This window comes from Xiphophorus maculatus, chromosome 1 (assembly GCF_002775205.1).
Source record: "Xiphophorus maculatus strain JP 163 A chromosome 1, X_maculatus-5.0-male, whole genome shotgun sequence".
Taxonomy (NCBI): Eukaryota; Metazoa; Chordata; class Actinopteri; order Cyprinodontiformes; family Poeciliidae; genus Xiphophorus; species Xiphophorus maculatus.
In genome coordinates this window covers 31071157-31088976 of record NC_036443.1, presented here as the reverse complement: position 1 = coordinate 31088976, position 17820 = coordinate 31071157, and the positions used below count along the sequence as shown (strand labels likewise).

Below are 17820 nucleotides of genomic sequence, written 5' to 3'. Positions count from 1 at the left end.
TGCTTTTAAATTGTTTTCTATTGTCTTACGCTTGTGCATATGTATAAATTAGTTTTATTTTGTAACCAGGTTACTATGTGTCGCAGATGCAGTTCCCTCTTGAAAATGAGGTCTAGAGCTCAATGGGGTTTACCTGGTTAAATAAAGGAAATTAAAAAAAACAAAATCAGACGTTGGCATTTTCAACCACAAAACAACATTGATTCAATGACACATTTTCAACATTGTTTAGTTGGCTAGAATTAGATGATTGTTTGATGGTTGACCCACCATCAATTGTCGAACTCAACAAAAAATCAACCATATTGACCATAATCCAATGTTGAATTACCATCGATTGCTATATAGGTGGTGACTAGAGCATGTGGGCTTGGTTGGATGTCAAATTGCAATCCCTCGCCGTTTGCATACAGTTGAACATAAATTACACATGCGTCATCCTATTTGAATCAAACTGGATAAAAAATAACATTGTTAACCTCAAAAAATGGCAATAGGATTATATTAGAATTTGACTCTGGTGCGGCCCATAAACTACTGGAACAGAAGTATCTTTATGATAAAAAGGAAGATTCTCTAAATGCGCTGTCTGGTGTATAGCACATTAAAATCTGTCCACCTGATGGCTGTCACCTGCCTAACACAGATCCTGAAGTGCTTTGAACTATAGAATATCGACACATGCCAGTCTGAAGAGGAGTAATCATTGGCCATCTTCTCATGGATGACATAAAGCTGCATGTCAAGAACGAACCAGAAATAACTCACTGATCCTAACCCTGATATACAGCAAACTCACTGGAACATCATTCAGACTGCAGAAGGTTTCTAATTGTTTCCAAAAAAGGCAAGGTGATCACTGCTAAACACAGAGCAGCCAGCATAAAATCAAAAGGAATCATCTCTAGACCTCTGTGACAGGATTGTCTTGAGACATAAATCTGGAGAAGGATCCAGAACCTGCCCTGTTTTTAACACAGGAGGACTGAAGCTGGTTTTTGAGTCTTCAGGATGGCCGAATGCTCTTGTCCTCTGCCACAGAGTCCTTCTGGCATGACAGATCCCACTTCTGACATCAAGAATGTGGTGGAAATTCCTTATCACACAGCTAGAGAAACCACTCAAGAATTGATAAAGTTTCAACTTTATCTTTCAAGTGTTTTATTTGAAGGCAGTCAAAGGACTTTGAATCCAACAGAGTCAGGAAAAGCAGAGCAACATCTAACAGATACGTCCATTTTTAATACACTTCTGTCATCAGAGAGTACATTCCATACAAGAACACTGTTCTGGACAGAGAAGCAGAAGTGGCAACATCAGCCGGTTTGGTCCGGTTCTAATCGGTTCTTATGGTAAGTAACTCTTCACGCTACCAGGAAAACGTCCTTGGCCGAATCCTGGAAGATTCTGCAACAACTTGAACACTTTGTAAAAAAGTGACAAAAACGAGAACAGACAGTGACTTACTCAAAGATTTCCACTTCACAGACAAACAAAGTGAAGGTATATAAAGTCTGTGTTTCCATCTCTGAGACATCCTGTGACCAGAAACTGCTGCTGGAACAGACTCTTCAACTAACCATCAAAACAAGGTGACATTTAAAGTCCTACTGCTCATCATGATGCTTTATGTCATGATTGAGTTGATTTGTGATACTAATTATGAACTTTCCTAACGATTCTTTCTACAGATGGCTGCCGGTCTTGTCTTCACTCTGCTTCTTGGTCTGAGCTTTGGACTCTGGGATGGAGCTGATGTAAGTATGGAGAAGGACTTAAAACAATGACTGGTATGTCCCTGTTGTGAGCTTTGGCTGACTGACGTAGATCAGATGGAGCAATCTGAGCCATCATTTGGTCGAAGTTCAATGAGGTCCTAAATCTTTGGGTTTTTCCATCCACAGGCAGCTCAAATGAAAGGTACGTGCTTCTTTTATTGTTGGAGTTTCTAACACCTAAAAGACGACAATTACTTTGTGAGAAATTCTTTAAAAACTTAGGAAACTTTTGCATAGATTGGATATATTGGGTTGTCCTTTACGCAGAAGTAGAGGACTTAATTTCTGTTAAAGTAAATTAATAAATTGTTTAATCAGTACATATTGCATAGAAACATCCCATCCCACAAGGCAGATAGGTCACTATAATTTTACAGAAGGCAGCTAGAAATGCTAGTAAGGCAAATTATTTTCTAAATAAAGTAAAGGAATCAGAACCATTAAATGTGTCATTTCAGAGGTTTTTTATGTGAATATATTTTCTAATTACCGTCATCTCCTAAATCCTTTTGTTAAAGTGCAATATTTTTAACTTCATTATTAATTTAATTTAACATTGATTATGCTTTTTCATAATGATTAACTGACATAATTACATAGCCTGTAATTTCTTTTCTTTTTATGTATTTTTACCGTAATGTTTGATGTTGTCGGGAAAGTGGGATGTTGTGTTTTCTCTGTGGTTCTACACTTCCAGTAGGTATCCACAAGAGGGTGCCACTTATAAAGTAAATTAATAAATTGTTCAGTCAGTATTGTATAGAAACATCCCATCCTACAAGGTGCATAGATCACAGTAGTTTTTACAAAAGGCAGCTAGAAATGCTAAGAAGGTAAATTATTTTCTGAATAAAATAACTGAATCAGAACCAATAATTGTGTAATTTCAGATTTGGGAACCGGGGTTTTGGGACCTGTGTGTGGGGGATTTCTATTTCCTTCCACCTCCTCAGGTTCTCCACTAGATGGAGCCATGGGGCTGCTGTCACCAGAGAGCAGACCTGCTGATTATTGATCGCACCTGCAGATAATCCCCGTTGTTATCCTGGCTTTAAGAGGAGCAGGGTGTCAGTCCTTTGATGCCTGAGTGTTGTCTACTATGGTACTTCAAGCCTCAGAGAAGTCACCACTGTGTTTTTTTCCTCAAGTTTTTGTGATAACCTTCGAGCTCACCTTTCTGATCTTTTTTGAAGGTCTTCTCTGTGTTTCCCTGGGATCTGCTCTTTAGTGTCACCCTGGTTACCTTCTCAAGTCTCAAGATCCTCTGTCCATTTCCTGGTTCCATCTTCCTTGACTGACGACTCCCAAACTCCTTTTTCTCAAGTACTCGCCACTTGTCTTCACTCTGCTACTTGGTCTGAGCTTTGGACTCTGGGATGGAGCTGATGTAAGTATGGAGAAGGACTTAAAACAATGACTGGTATGTCCCTGTTGTGAGCTTTGGCTGACTGACGTAGATCAGATGGAGCGATTTGAGCCGTACGTGCTCGGATTGTATGGCTCAAATTGCTCCAAACTGAGCTCATCAGTAAGCGAGAGAATTTATCATGCAGTTTTGTCCTCACTCCGCTACCTACTCAGCTCTCGTCTACTCTGTTTTCAGTGATCCAGTTGTTCCCAGCTTCCAGTCTGCTGGGTTGACCAGACCTCTTTCAGAACAGAATTCTCTCATACAATCTCATGATTCTGTCCTTAGGTGTCTCTGTGATCAGCAGGATCAAACTAATCAATGTCTGGATCAATTAACCCACCTCTTGCACAACTTTCAAACCAGCTTCTCCTCCTTCCCCTGACCGAGCTCCAGCTCCACCCACAATTCCAGTCTACCCATGAGTTTTTTGTCTCACTTCACCAGAAAAATGTGCAGGTGATGTAAGCCATTGCAGGGGTTTCCTGTTGCAATGCTCACTTTTACAATGCTTTTAACCACTCTCCTCAAAGTTTTCCACGTGACGGTTCTAAGATAAGCTACATCATCTCATTACTCACAGGCAGAGCGTTGGAGTGGGTGGAAACCTGGTTCCAAGATGTCAACGATTATAGCATTATGTTCAAAGAATTCTTGGTGGAGTTTAAGCAAACTTTCAATCAGGATCCTGATCACACTTCTCTGTCCAGAAATTAAAACAGGGTAATAAATTAGTCGCAGAATTTGCCATTGACTTCAGAATCTGTGCAGCTGCTTCCAACTGGAATGCATCTGCGCTTAAAAGTCCCCTTTTCCATGCAAAAAACAAATTTTTGAAAATTGAATTGGTTACATTAGACTAACCAAAATCTCATAATGAATTAATTTCCTTTGCCACCTGTTTGGATAATTGACTGCAGGAACGTAATACAAGAGATTTCCAACTTCCAGGTCCAACCCACCTTGCACTACTCCCCTGTTATGCCCACCTTCTCCACCAAAAGCCTCAGAGCCTGAACCTATGCAGATTGGTAGAACCCGGTTAACTCCAGTGTCAGAGGCATATGGATTCAAAGCAGTGCCTTATTGCAGGGTAGTGGGACATTTTATTGCACACTGTCCCGTTTGACCAAAAGCCCAAGTTTGCCAGTAGATTCGAGGAGGCTGGAGGGCCACCTTAAAGAGAAATCATCTCCCCGACTACTGCTCCCTGCCACACTAGAATTCAACAATGATTCTCTAAACCTTTCAGTTCTCTTTGATTCCGGCTGTGAACACAATTTAATAGATTGAGGCATAATTCAACAATCCCAGACTGAGACTTTTCCACTTATCTCTCCCCTACGAGTCACTGCTCTCGATGGCAAGCCATTACCTCAGATCATTCACATGACTAAACTCCTCCATCTCATAATCTCTGGTAAACACTGTGAAGAAATTTCCTTTTTTGTTTTTCCCACATCTAAGTCTTCTGTTGTCCTAGGTTTTTTCTGGTTATGACAACACAATCCACACATCAACTGGTCCAAATTAGATATTGAGTCCTGGTCTTCTTCTTGTCACTCCACTTGTCTCCGTTCCACCTTTCCCCCCACATAAACCTTCTGAATATCACAATCTCACTGCAGAATTCAGTTTAACCAAAGCTTTTTCTTTACCCCCTCATCAACCATATGATTGTGCTATTGATCTCCTGTCTGGTGCTCCATTACCCTCCAGTCAGTTATTTAACATTTCACGCCCAGAACAAGAAGCCATGGAGACTTGCATAAGAGACTCGCTTGCCGCAGACATAATGTGCTGCTCTTCTTCCCTGTTAGGAGCGGGGTTTTTCTTTGTGGAAAAGAACGATGGATCCCTGCGTTCCTGCATCGACTACCGTATTTTGAACCAAATCACTGTCAAAAATAAATATCCTCTCCTTTTAATCTCCTCAGCTTTCAAACCAGTTCACGGTGACACCATCTTCATAAAACTCGACCTCCGCAACGTCCACCACTTGCTCTGGGTCTGCCAGGGGGCTGAACGAAAGACCACCTTCAAAACTCCCATAGGACATTTTGATTATCTGGTGATGCCATTCGGTCTCTGCAATGCGCCCGCCTTCTTCCAAGCCCTCATTAATGATGTCCGCCAAGATTTTCAGAACATTTTGTTTTTTGTGTACTTTGATGACATCCTCATATACTCCAAAACTCTGTCAGGTCATAGTAAACATATTCGTATGGTTCTCCAGCACCATCTAGAAAACAAACTGTATGACAAAGCAGAGAAGTGCGAATGTCATAAATCATCAGTTACCTTTTTAGGGTACAACCTCAGGGCGGACAGGTATGGCCTACTCCTGAAAAGATCCAGGCAGTTCTTGACGGGCCTTACCACAAACATGCAAACAACTACAAAGATTCCTGGGTTTCATTAATTTCTATGGCTGCTTTATCAGAAACTATAGTCAAACAGCTGCACCTTTAACAGCCCTAACCTCCAAGACTTCATTTTTTGGACCCCCAAAGCCAACACCACCTTCCTCTGTCTAATAAACTTGTTTTCTCACGCGCCCATACTCAGCCAGCCCAACCCCAGCAAGCAGTTCATTGTGGCAGTGGATGCATCTGAGACTGGAGTTGGAGCTGTCCTCTCCCAGTGTACAAGTTCTGATAACAAAATTCACCTATCTGCATTCTTTTCCTGCAGGCTCTCTCCCACCAAGAGTAATTACGACATAGGCGATAGAGAGCTAATGGATATAAAACTTGCCTTGGAGGAGTGGAGTCATTGGTTGGAGGGTGCAGAACATCCTGTGCTGGTCTGGACAGAACACAAGAACCTCTCTTATCTCCAAGCAGCCAAACATTTAAATCCCCGACAATCCCATTGGTCACTATTCTTCTCCTGTTTTAACTTCTCTATTTCTAACAGACCCGGTTCGAAGAACATCAAGCCTGACGCACTATCCAGACTACACTCACCTGCTGAATCTGTGAAAGAATCTTCTCCAATTCTTCCGCCCACCTGCTCCACAGCCACCATCACCTGGAAAATAGAAGACGTCATTAACCAAGCTCTACGGTCCAAACCAGGTCCTAAAACTAGCCCACCTAACCATACGTATGCGTACGCCTCAATCAGAGCCGGCGTCATCCACTGGTTTCATTCTGCCAAATTCTCTGCTCATCCCAGAACCAGTAGAACTACAGCTCTCATCAATCACCACTTCTGGTGGCCATCAATTCAACAAGATGTCAGAGAATACATCCTTGCCTGTTCAATCTGTGCCTGCAACAAATCTTCTCATCACCATCCGGTCTGCTCCAACCTCTAGCCATCCCCAAGAGACCCTGGTGTCACATCTTTTAGACTTTGTCACAGAATTCCTCGTATTCAAAGGTATAACCACCATCTTAACCATTATCGACCATTTTTTAAGGCTTGTTACCTTATTCCCCTCAGAAAACTTCCCACCGCATTCCAGATCGCCCAACTCCTTATCAAACATGTCTTCATGGCATCCCACAAGAAACCTATCAGACCAAGGTCCTCTGTTCATTTCACAAGTCTGGAAACAATTCTGCTCAGCCATCGGAGCCATCCGGTTATCATCCACAATCCAACGGACAGTCCGAACAAATGAATCAAGAACTGGAATCCACCCTCAAATGCCTTACTTCCACAAGTCCATCTGAATGGAACCATACCCTAGGTTGATTGTGCTCACAACACACACATCTCTCTCTGTTATCAACCTCTGCTTTTCCTTGCAGATGAGAAAGAAATCAGTTACTTATGTTCAAAACTACATCCGTAATTGCAGAAACATCTGGTCAAATACCATCACTGTTCTAAACTGCACTTCAGAACAGAACCGCCTCTTCGCTGACTGGAGAAGGATCCCAGCTCCACAATGCTCACCTGGTCAGAAGGTCTGTTGTTCCCGGCTTCCAGTCAAACCCTGAGAAGAGCTCATTCATTCACATTTTCTTGTTTGTTCAAGAATCTTTATTTACTTCTCCTTTCATCTCCTGAGAGTGTTCTGCATGTGAGCCGAAAACCTACCTAAAATCATAACACAGAGGTTTTTCATGTAAATGTAAACTGTCATCTAATAAAATCTTTTGTTAAAGTGAACTATTTTTACTTTATTATTGACTTAATTTAATATTGATTATACTTTTTTATTATCAATTGACATGATTCCCATGTTTATAATCTGTCATTTCTGTTAATTTCACATATTTTTAAATGTACTTTTATCATAATGTTTGTTGCAACTTCTGGACTGTGTTTCATGTTAAAATTATGCTGATTATCAGATGGATGCATTTACTTTCTCTCTTAATATTTTCCAGTTGCCAACTGTGAAAAGTGTGGTCCTGGTTGGACTTGGTACGACGGTCGATGTTTCCTGTATGTGAAAGTTAAAATGTCCTGGGCTAAAGCTGAGGTACAACAGATGTGATGGTCACAGCAGATTTCAAAAAATGTAAATGTATGGATATAACACAATAAGATTCACCAACAACAAGGTTACAGAAACTGAATTCCATTAAACAAATAGAACCATAATTTCTAAAGGTCGATATTCAGCTGCACCAACTGTCTCACTGCACAGAGGAAAGTTTAAACCAGAGTTGCCTTTTTCAGAGACTCTGCCTCTCATTGGATGGACATCTGGCCTCAATGCGCAGTACAAATGAGTACAACTTCATCAGAGAGCTTATCGTCACTGAATCTGGAAGAGACACACAAACTTGGGTTGGAGGTTTTGATTCAGCAGAGGTGAGAATTTAAAAACATATAAATAACTCTGTTTGGTTGATCACTTTTTATGTCAAGATGCATTTCTCATGGCACTTTTTGTAAATGCTTTGAGACAATAATTGTGAATTGTCATATAAATAAACTGAATTGAATTGAACAGGTGTTCCTAATTAAGTGGTCAGTTCAGTCAACTTGAACTGACAAACTTGGTTCTGTTGGAGTTTCTAGTTCACATTTTCTATAATGACTGACAGACGTCTATGTTGGTTCTGTGTGATTTGTTTGCATAGGAACTTAAAACTAAGATGTTCTTTCAGGAAGGCACCTGGATGTGGAGTGATGGTTCCAAGTTTATGTTTCATCACTGGGGCCTCGGTGAACCAAGCAATAGCGGTGGAAACCAAAACTGCATGGACATCAACTTTGCAGGTATTTATTACTGGGAAATCAGTACTTGTAATTATATAGTTTAGTTTAAAATATATTTTGTATAATATCTTTGTATCTGGTGGCTTAGTAAGTAGGAGTTTGTCCTGTAATCGGTGGGTTCCTGGTTCGAACCCCCACTCCATTCATGTCTGTTGTGTTTTTGGGCAAGACACTTCATCTGCCCTGCATGCTTTCTGTAACTGATCAAATCATGTCCAAGTCTTTGTCAAAGGTTTGCAGTCAGGATTTGTCTCTTTACAGGACGAGACCATGTGAATGATGATGTCTGTGGCGTGTTGCTCCCCTTCGTCTGTGCCAGACACGTCAAAGCTCTTCATGCCTTTTAATCTGAAATGCCCATATGGCTTTCCTGCTGGTGATGTCACTTCCACCTGGATGTCAAGCCCCGATGACATCACTGCTGGAAGAACCTGATTTCACTTCATTTGATCACTTAAATAAATATTTTCTTTCTATGAAATCTGATTGATTTAATTATAGGATTTAAAATATGTCAAAATTCCAATTAAGCAGCAACTATAAACTAATTGGTAATAGTTCTAAATCTCAGCTATAACTTTATGCTGAAAATCATCAGAATATCAGTGCATCAGTATAGTAATAACAATCTATGAAATATGAACAGTTTTCATAAACTCTGTACCACCTGTTTTGAACAAATTCACTAGTGTCACAAATATTTTACACCTAATGAAACCTTGTAAAAATGTTTGTCATCATAAACCTCTGAAACACCAGAGCATCTTTAGTTAAAAATCTGTTGACCCAACCAGAATACTGCAGTTGGGTCGTTATTAGGTCTTACAGCAGGATGATGATCCAAAACACATGAATACAGACATTTTTCAGCAGACGGAGAATCAACTTTCTACCGCTGGAGATATGAGTTTAATTATGCTTGTTTTTAGTAGGCCTCAGTTTAGGTTCGATTTATACTCATGGTTTAATCAATATATAACTTAGTCAGTAGGGCTTTTTTCTTTACATATAATAATCATGATTTGATTAGAATCAGTCTATGTAGCGCAGTGTTTTATAGTACATCACTTTAAGAGTTTAAGTCATCTATTCATCTGAAAAATGTTTCTAGTTCATTATAATCAAAGAAGTAGAAAACTAGTCAGAAAATATTGAGTGGAATAGTTGTCTTAGTGTTGAAATTGCTCATGTCTGTTATAGGAGTTTAAAGATATTATATGAATCAAATCAATCAAAATCTGCTGTTTAATGTAGTAATGCACTGGGTCAAAGGAGAGATCAGGAGAGCTCTGTGCAGACTCAGCAGCTTGTTTGGAGCAGTTTGAACAGATGAAAGTAAATTCAGTCCCACGCTCTTTGAGCAGAAAATGTTTCTGCATTGAATAGCACATCCATTTTTCTTAGCTTGGGAAAACTATGGTAAGGAGTTGTGAGAGGATGGCTTGGATAGAGGATAGATTCATTCTGTGACCTTTGGTAGAATTGTTTTCTTATAATATGACACCTGCATTGGATCCGGGCAGAAGTCTCCCGCTTTGCCTACGTGCAGCAGATTTTCTGCTGGGATGTAGGATGAGTCCACCTCTAAACGATAACATCAGAAAGCAAAAACACACCTTGATGTACTTTGATATAAAAGTAACTGAGCTAAGACAGTTAGTTTAGGTCACTGATGTGGGACAGCTTTTTTCCTGGGTCGCACAGCACTCTCTGGAGAAATGTCTTCATATTTTGCATTTTTCTAAGGTAATTAATGCTTTCTTTTGGATTTGGTTTCTAATGGCCATGTTGAGACATTACATGACTTATCGTGCAGCATTACTGTCCATTGAGTCAGGAATATCAGTGGTCAGAAAAATACCACAATCACGGAAAAATCAGAAAAAAGGACACAATGTTTAGCGGTTCAAAGCTACGACAGCCATAGACACAGCGCCTTGCGAAAGTATTCGACCCCCTTGAACTTTTCAACCTTTTTCCACTTTTCAGGCTTCAAACATAAAGACCTAACTGTCAGGATCTGTGTTTTTCTGTGTGTTTATTTAGAGTTTTCTGTGTCTCTGAGTCTCCGTGTTGTCCTGTCTCCCTTTGATTAGTCCCCAGGTGTGTCTCGTTCCCTGATTACCTCCTGTGTATTTAGTGTCACCTGTGTGTCTGTGTCTTTGTCGGGTCCTTGTCGTGTGTCTAAGCAAGTCGTGTGTTGTCGTTTGTCCTCGTACGTCCTGTTGCTACCAGTGCTGAGCCTCTGCCTTCCGCTGTGCTGCCAGGATTTTGGACTGTTTTTTGGATTTGTATGCACCTCGTTCTAATTATTAAATCTCCATTATCATCTCATTCTGGGTCTGCTGCGTCTGCCTCACCATTCACATCACCGCACTTCATGACACTAAAATTGTTACTATTTTAGTGTAACAGGTTTTCTTCCAGAATGGTTCTGTATTTGGCTCCATCCAGCTTCCCATCAATTTTAGCCATCTTCCCTGTCCCTGCTGAAGAAAAGCAGGCCCAAACCATGATGCTGCCACCACCATGTTGGACAGTGGGGATGGTGTGTTCAGGGTGATGAGCTGTCTTTCGTTTTGGATTGTGACCAAAAAGTTTGATTTTGGTTTTATCTGACCAGAGCTCCTTCTTCCACATGTTTGCTGTGTCTCCCACATTGCTTGTGGCAAATTTTAAACCATACATTTTTGAATATCTTTGAGAAATGGCTTTCTTCTTGCAACTCTTCCATAAAGGTCAGATTTGTGCAGTGTACCACTGATTGTTGTCCTATGGACAGACTCTCCCGCCTCAGCTGTTGATCTCTGCAGTTCTTCCAGAGTGATCATATGCCTCTTGGCTGCATCTCTGATCTTTCTTCTCCTTGTTCCAGAAGAAGGTTTAGAGGGAATCTTGGTGGATTTGGTCTGATACTCCTTCCATTTCAATATGATCACTTGCTCAGCGATCCTTGAGATGTTTAAAGCTTGGGAAATCTTTTTGTATCCAAATCCGGCTTTAAATTCTCCACAGCAGTACCTGGGACCTGCTTATCCAATAAATTTTGTTCCACCTCATGATTGTGTCCCACATGTTGTTGGTTCTTCACAAAATAATAAACATTTTAGATCTTTATGTCTGGAGGCTGAAAAGCGGCAAAAGGTTGAACACTTTCGCAAGGCACTGTAACAATGTTCAAGGGTTTCACATTTAACAGGTGAGAAAAAAGTTTTCATTTAAAGAAAATATTGAAAAAATGCACAGTACATCAGTTATGGTAGCCTAACAGTTGCTAATCTACTATTGACTCTGATAACCTATATGCTGCACAGTTTGGTGTGTTTTGGTTTTGTTAGCACTGAAATAAGACAATCCACACACCAACTCATTATGTAGAGCAGGTGTTTAAATCAGCTAATCAACCACCGCGGTGGTCAGGAGAAAACTAATCACAATTTAGACAGCAAGCCTGACAACATGATGTAACGGACTAGATGTTCTGTTTTGGTGTTTCAGGTACATATTGTGTGGGAAATGTTTGATATTTGGTATCGCTTTCCCCTCATACGTTTGAATGTAATCTCTGCTCTATCTGCTCGTTGAGCTGTTGTCTGTCGGTTTCCCATGGCAACAGATCAGCGTTTAGGATAATGCTGACACAGAGTGAGAAAAGGCAGAATGAAAGTGGGTTTGCCTAGTTTTGTTCTTCACCTGTTTATCAGCTTTATTGTGGCACACTGCAGTCACTGCAATTTCTTAAACAAATGACAAAAACTGAACTTATTCCCTCCTTTGTATGTAGAGCATGGCGAAATTTATAACAGTCATCAAACTGTGGCTATGCTGCCCTCACAATGTGTTGCTCTTACAAAGCTAGACAGCTAGCTAACACTTGAGTTGTTGAAAATAATCCAGTCCTTGATAGTTTTCTTGTTTTATTTTGCAACTCTTTGCTGGTTTGTTTTTCTTTTCTTTTCTTTAATTTTAGTTTTTGTAAAACTGTAACAAAACACAAAAGTATACATCAGCTACAGATACAGAAAACAATTAGGCAAACATGTGACTCCCAATTCTCTCCAAATAGCTAACGATGTAGCTTTAAATATTGGTTGGGAAACATAAAACTTTTCTACAAAATATTACACAATGCTGGAATAACGATTAATAAAATGAACTTACAGACAAATAGTGTCCAAGGAACAAACGTGTCTGAAGGACAGACGAAGACACCAACCGTACAGCTGGACGAGTTCTGCTTGACTGATCGAATTAAATATGTAAACAATGTCCACTAGGTGTCAATAAGGGTCCATAGTTTAACTTAAAATTTACCAACCAAACAAAACATAATGATGGAGTCAGCACAGTGGCTCCTACAGCATATTTAAGACAAAATGGTTGAACAATACTGTATAAGAAAAATTTGCCCTTTCTTGCATCTTGATAGAACTAACAGAAAGAATCATCTCTAGACCTCTGTGACAGGATTGTCTTGAGACATAAATCTGGAGAAGGATCCAGAACCTGCCCTGTTTTTAACACAGGAGGACTGAAGCTGGTTTTTGAGTCTTCAGGATGGCCGAATGCTCTTGTCCTCTGCCACAGAGTCCTTCTGGCATGACAGATCCCACTTCTGACACCAAGAATGTGGTGGAAATTCCTTATCACACAGCTAGAGAAACCACTCAAGAATTGATAAAGTTTCAACTTTATCTTTCAAGTGTTTTATTTGAAGGCAGTCAAAGGACTTTGAATCCAACAGAGTCAGGAAAAGCAGAGCAACATCTAACAGATACGTCCATTTTTAATACACTTCTGTCATCAGAGAGTACATTCCATACAAGAACACTGTTCTGGACAGAGAAGCAGAAGTGGCAACATCAGCCGGTTTGGTCCGGTTCTAATCGGTTCTTATGGTAAGTAACTCTTCACGCTACCAGGAAAACGTCCTTGGCCGAATCCTGGAAGATTCTGCAACAACTTGAACACTTTGTAAAAAAGTGACAAAAACGAGAACAGACAGTGACTTACTCAAAGATTTCCACTTCACAGACAAACAAAGTGAAGGTATATAAAGTCTGTGTTTCCATCTCTGAGACATCCTGTGACCAGAAACTGCTGCTGGAACAGACTCTTCAACTAACCATCAAAACAAGGTGACATTTAAAGTCCTACTGCTCATCATGATGCTTTATGTCATGATTGAGTTGATTTGTGACACTAATTATGAACTTTCCTAACGATTCTTTCTACAGATGGCTGCCGGTCTTGTCTTCACTCTGCTTCTTGGTCTGAGCTTTGGACTCTGGGATGGAGCTGATGTAAGTATGGAGAAGGACTTAAAACAATGACTGGTATGTCCCTGTTGTGAGCTTTGGCTGACTGACGTAGATCAGATGGAGCAATCTGAGCCATCATTTGGTCGAAGTTCAATGAGGAAACTTTGTTTTGTTGGGAATTTTGTGCTAAAACTTTGGGTTTTTCCATCCACAGGCCGGATGTCAACTGAGAGGTACGTTCTGGTCTGTGTTCGGTGTTAAAACGATGCTGATTATCAGATCTATGTATTTACCTTCTCTCATTTCCCAGCTCCAACAGCACTTGACTGCCCTGCAGGCTGGAGTTGGTTTGACCGTCGCTGTTTCATGTTTCTGTCTAATGAAATGTCTTGGGCTTCAGCTGAGGTACAACAGATGTGATGGTCACAGCAGATTTGCTACATTCAAAAGAATGTAAATTTATTGATATAAGACAATAAGATTCACCAACAACAAGGTTACAGAAACTGATTTCCATTAAACAAATAGAACCATAATTTCTAAAGGTCGATATTCAGCTGCACCAACTGTCTCACTGCACAGAGGAAAGTTTAAACCTATGTTGCCTTTTTCAGAAATATTGCCTCCAATTGGATTCACATCTGGCCTCATACCACAGTACAGGGGAGTACAACTTCATCAGAGAGAATATCTTCTATGCAAGTGGAAAACACACACAAACTTGGGTTGGAGCTCATGATTCAGCAGAGGTAAGAATTTAAAAACATATAAATAACTCTGGTTGGTTGATCACTTTTTATGTCAAGATGCATTTTTCATGGCACTTTTTGTAAATGCTTTGAGACGACCTTTGTTGTGAATTGTTGTTATATAAATAAACTGAATTGAATTGAACAGGTGTTCCTAATAAAGTGGTCAGTTCAGTCAAATACATTCCAGTTGATCCTGGTTATAACACGATGCAGTTAATTGCAGATTAGAATATCAATTGGTCAACAGTTATCTCAGGAAACCCAGTTAGTTGTATTGAATAACCAGTGATGTGCGGTGAGGTTCATAGCTGGTGAGGCACTGACGTCATCAGAATCAGATTTGCAAATAGATGCATAGATTGACAGCAGTTTACAGGTTATGTTTCACTTCTGCATCCTTACACATACAAACTGTAGGTCACAAAATCTATCGCTGCACTTGACTTGCTTCCCGAATCGTTTAGCCTAGCTCGCTGTCACTTACTCGGCAGTTGAGGAGTGAACAAGACGAACGTCTGGGATCTTGAGCGCCCCCTGCCATGAGGCAAGAGAACTGCCTGCCTCACCTCGAACCTGTTCTCTGCCGTTTATAATCGCTCATTACACGAAACACGTTACACAAACACAGTTGGTGACAAAAAGCACTGTACATTATATACATAAGCTAAATTATTGGAAATAAGTTCACATATTAAATTTGTTTAAACCATTTTATTGACGCCGTACAGCAACATGCTCTCTCCGCTTAGCAGCCAGCGCAGAGCCAGGGGTTGCGCAATCCAAGGTGAGGCAGAGCTCGCTGCTGCCTCACCGGCATCGCTTCCAAGCATTTGAATGGGAAAATAAGAAAATTCAGCCATTTTGAACAAATAAAAATCGAAATTGGTGAAGCTACATGAAAAATAAATATTTTTTAGTACAAACCACCGGATGAATATAACAATTTAAATTACTTTATGATTATATATTTGATTATGATTATATACTTTCCATGATGGCAGGTGAGGCACTGCCTCACCTGCCTCCCCTGACCGCACGTCACTGTGAATAACTGACTATGCTAAACTCCCTCATGCTGAGGAAGCATGTGGCAACAGTGGAGAGGAATGAGAGGAGACCTCCAACAGAACCAGAACCTGCCTCTGTTTTCCACCGGCTGCTCTGACCAGCTGAGGGTTTTAAATAGAAACGATCCAAACACAGTTCATGTTTTCTATAATGAGTGACAGAAGTCTATGTTGGTTCTGTGTGATTTGTTTGCATAGGAACTTAAAACTAAGATGTTCTTTCAGGAAGGCGTCTGGATGTGGAGTGATGGTTCCAAGTTTATTTTTTCCAACTGGGCAGCCAGTGAGCCAAAGAATGATGGTGGAGTCGAACACTGCATGAACATCAATGTAGGAGGTATTTATTACTGGAGTTACACAATCTGTAATTTAATCATTTCGTTTAAATGTATGTTTTTATAATATCTCTGTGTCCAGTGGGTTAGTAGGTAAGCGTTTGTCTTGTAATTGGTGGGTTCCTGGTTTGAACTGGAACCCACCCATTACAGAGTTCGAACTGTTGGAGACTTTCACGTCTCCAGTTATGGTTCGCCGATGCAGGAGATTCCAGAAGAGTCGGTGAGATAAAATCAACCAAAGTTTATTAAAAGTACAAGATATATCTTGGAGATCCACTTAAGTATCAAACATGCATACAGTTACCCAAAGACAATCCCAGTGAGATCTAAAGTCCTTTTTCTGTGTCTCCTAATCTGCAGCCCCACAATGACTGTCCTGAACCGCTCTGCACCCCCCTTAGCTAAGAGCACGGTCATCCATTTGTTTTAAGGCCAGTAGTCGAAGAGTTTTATTGGGCTACAGAGCACAGATGACCACTTCGAAGCAAACATCTCTGATCAGTAACCACATTTCCTGACTTGGGACAAAGTTATGAAGTTTGCGACCATTTGTTTCACCTCCTCTTTGATCCACATTTTGGTTCCTGTCTTCTAGCCTGGTTAAGGCTGCAGTGTGCCGTTATCACTTGCCTATGCAAATCCATCTTAAAGGCTATCAAAGGCCAGACTCACCATGGGGGAGGGAACGCAGAACAAAGCAAGACCCCACTTGTAGTCTCCTTGTAACTTATAAAGGCAAATTCATGCTTATACATCAATGTAACATTCAACAAAAATAATTTTATAATAGTTCCACAGAACCCAGACTCCATTCATGTCTGTTGTGTCCTTGGGCAAGACACTTCATCTGCCCTGCATGCTTTCTGCAACTGATCAAATCATGTCCAAGTCTTTGTCAAAGGTTTGCAGTCAGGATTTGTCTCTTTGTCTCTGCAGAAGCAGAACATGTGAATGATGAGGACTGTGCCAAGAAGCTTCCCTTCATCTGTGCTATACATGTCTAACCTTTCTCTTCTTATATCTAATAATCTGAAATGCCCATATGGCTTTCCTGCTGGTGATGTCACTTCCCCCTGGATGTCAAGCCTCGATGACATCACTGCTGGAAGAACCTGATTTCACTTCATTTGATCACTTAAATAAATGTTTTCTTTCTATGAAATCTGATTGATTTAATTATAGGATTTAAAATATGTCAAAATTCCAATTAAGCAGCAACTATAAACTAATTGGTAATAGTTCTAAATCTCAGCTATAACTTTATGCTGAAAATCATCAGAATATCAGTGCATCAGTATAGTAATAACAATCTATGAAATATGAACAGTTTTCATAAACTCTGTACCACCTGTTTTGAACAAATTCACTAGTGTCACAAATATTTTACACCTAATGAAACCTTGTAAAAATGTTTGTCATCATAAACCTCTGAAACACCAGAGCATCTTTAGTTAAAAATCTGTTGACCCAACCAGAATACTGCAGTTGGGTCGTTATTAGGTCTTACAGCAGGATGATGATCCAAAACACATGAATACAGACATTTTTCAGCAGACGGAGAATCAACTTTCTACCATGGTAATCCCATCGCTCAGACCAAAATCCTACAGAACCCCAGTGTGCTTAGCTGAATATAACCACAAAGAGAATACAGAACATAGACTGCTTAAAAATAAAGGATTGTCGGGACTCAGTAAGTAAAAACCTAGATTTATAAAAATAAATGCAATGTGTCTTAAACTCTTGTGGCTACGTTTACATGTTTGAAAGTTAACTAGAAACCTAAAAATGTACATGCCAAACTATTTTCAATCCCTTTATTTAAACTGCATTATTGTTTTTATCATTCATCCTTCCATTGTCTACACCTGCTTGTCCTGGAAGCGCCGAAGAGGGTCTGCTGCACCCGGTCAGAGGTTTGTTTCCTATTTCAAGCTGTTGGTGAAAACAGCTACATCCACAATCTCCTCCTCAGCTCAGGTCATCAGAGGCATTTGGCTGGCAGCCTTTGTTAACAGAGTTTTTCTCA

The 17820-nt window shown here is 40.3% G+C and overlaps 2 protein-coding genes across 2 annotated transcripts; both read left to right on the top strand.

Annotated features, from left to right (window-relative positions):
• Window positions 1-1094: 1094 nt before the first annotated feature.
• On the top strand, window positions 1095-16953 carry LOC111608961. Its single transcript, XM_023335802.1, has 11 exons — window positions 1095-1592; window positions 1692-1757; window positions 1905-1920; window positions 2669-2773; window positions 5007-5066; window positions 5124-5314; window positions 5423-5517; window positions 6106-6294; window positions 14170-14383; window positions 15679-15790; window positions 16728-16953. Exons 2-11 carry the CDS (start codon window positions 1692-1694, stop codon window positions 16793-16795), a joined length of 1116 nt encoding a protein of 371 aa, XP_023191570.1. The 5' UTR covers window positions 1095-1592; the 3' UTR covers window positions 16796-16953.
• On the top strand, window positions 7476-8809 carry LOC102221733 (ladderlectin-like). Its single transcript, XM_023335024.1, has 4 exons — window positions 7476-7627; window positions 7828-7962; window positions 8262-8373; window positions 8635-8809. Exons 1-4 carry the CDS (start codon window positions 7607-7609, stop codon window positions 8718-8720), a joined length of 354 nt encoding a protein of 117 aa, XP_023190792.1. The 5' UTR covers window positions 7476-7606; the 3' UTR covers window positions 8721-8809.
• Window positions 16954-17820: the final 867 nt, after the last annotated feature.

Excerpts from the sequence above, each read along its gene's own strand:
- LOC111608961 (XM_023335802.1), top strand. The coding sequence starts at position 1,692 with ATGGCTGCCGGTCTTGTCTTCACTCTGCTTCTTGGTCTGAGCTTTGGA. Across the intron at positions 5,315-5,422 it reads TCCAAGCCCTCATTAATGAT|CACCATCTAGAAAACAAACT; the intron begins GTCCGCCAAGAT and ends ATGGTTCTCCAG. Across the intron at positions 6,295-14,169 it reads ACTAGCCCACCTAACCATAC|ATTTCTAAAGGTCGATATTC; the intron begins GTATGCGTACGC and ends AATAGAACCATA.
- LOC102221733 (XM_023335024.1), top strand. The coding sequence starts at position 7,607 with ATGTCCTGGGCTAAAGCTGAG. Across the intron at positions 7,963-8,261 it reads GAGGTTTTGATTCAGCAGAG|GAAGGCACCTGGATGTGGAG; the intron begins GTGAGAATTTAA and ends ATGTTCTTTCAG. Across the intron at positions 8,374-8,634 it reads CATGGACATCAACTTTGCAG|GACGAGACCATGTGAATGAT; the intron begins GTATTTATTACT and ends GTCTCTTTACAG.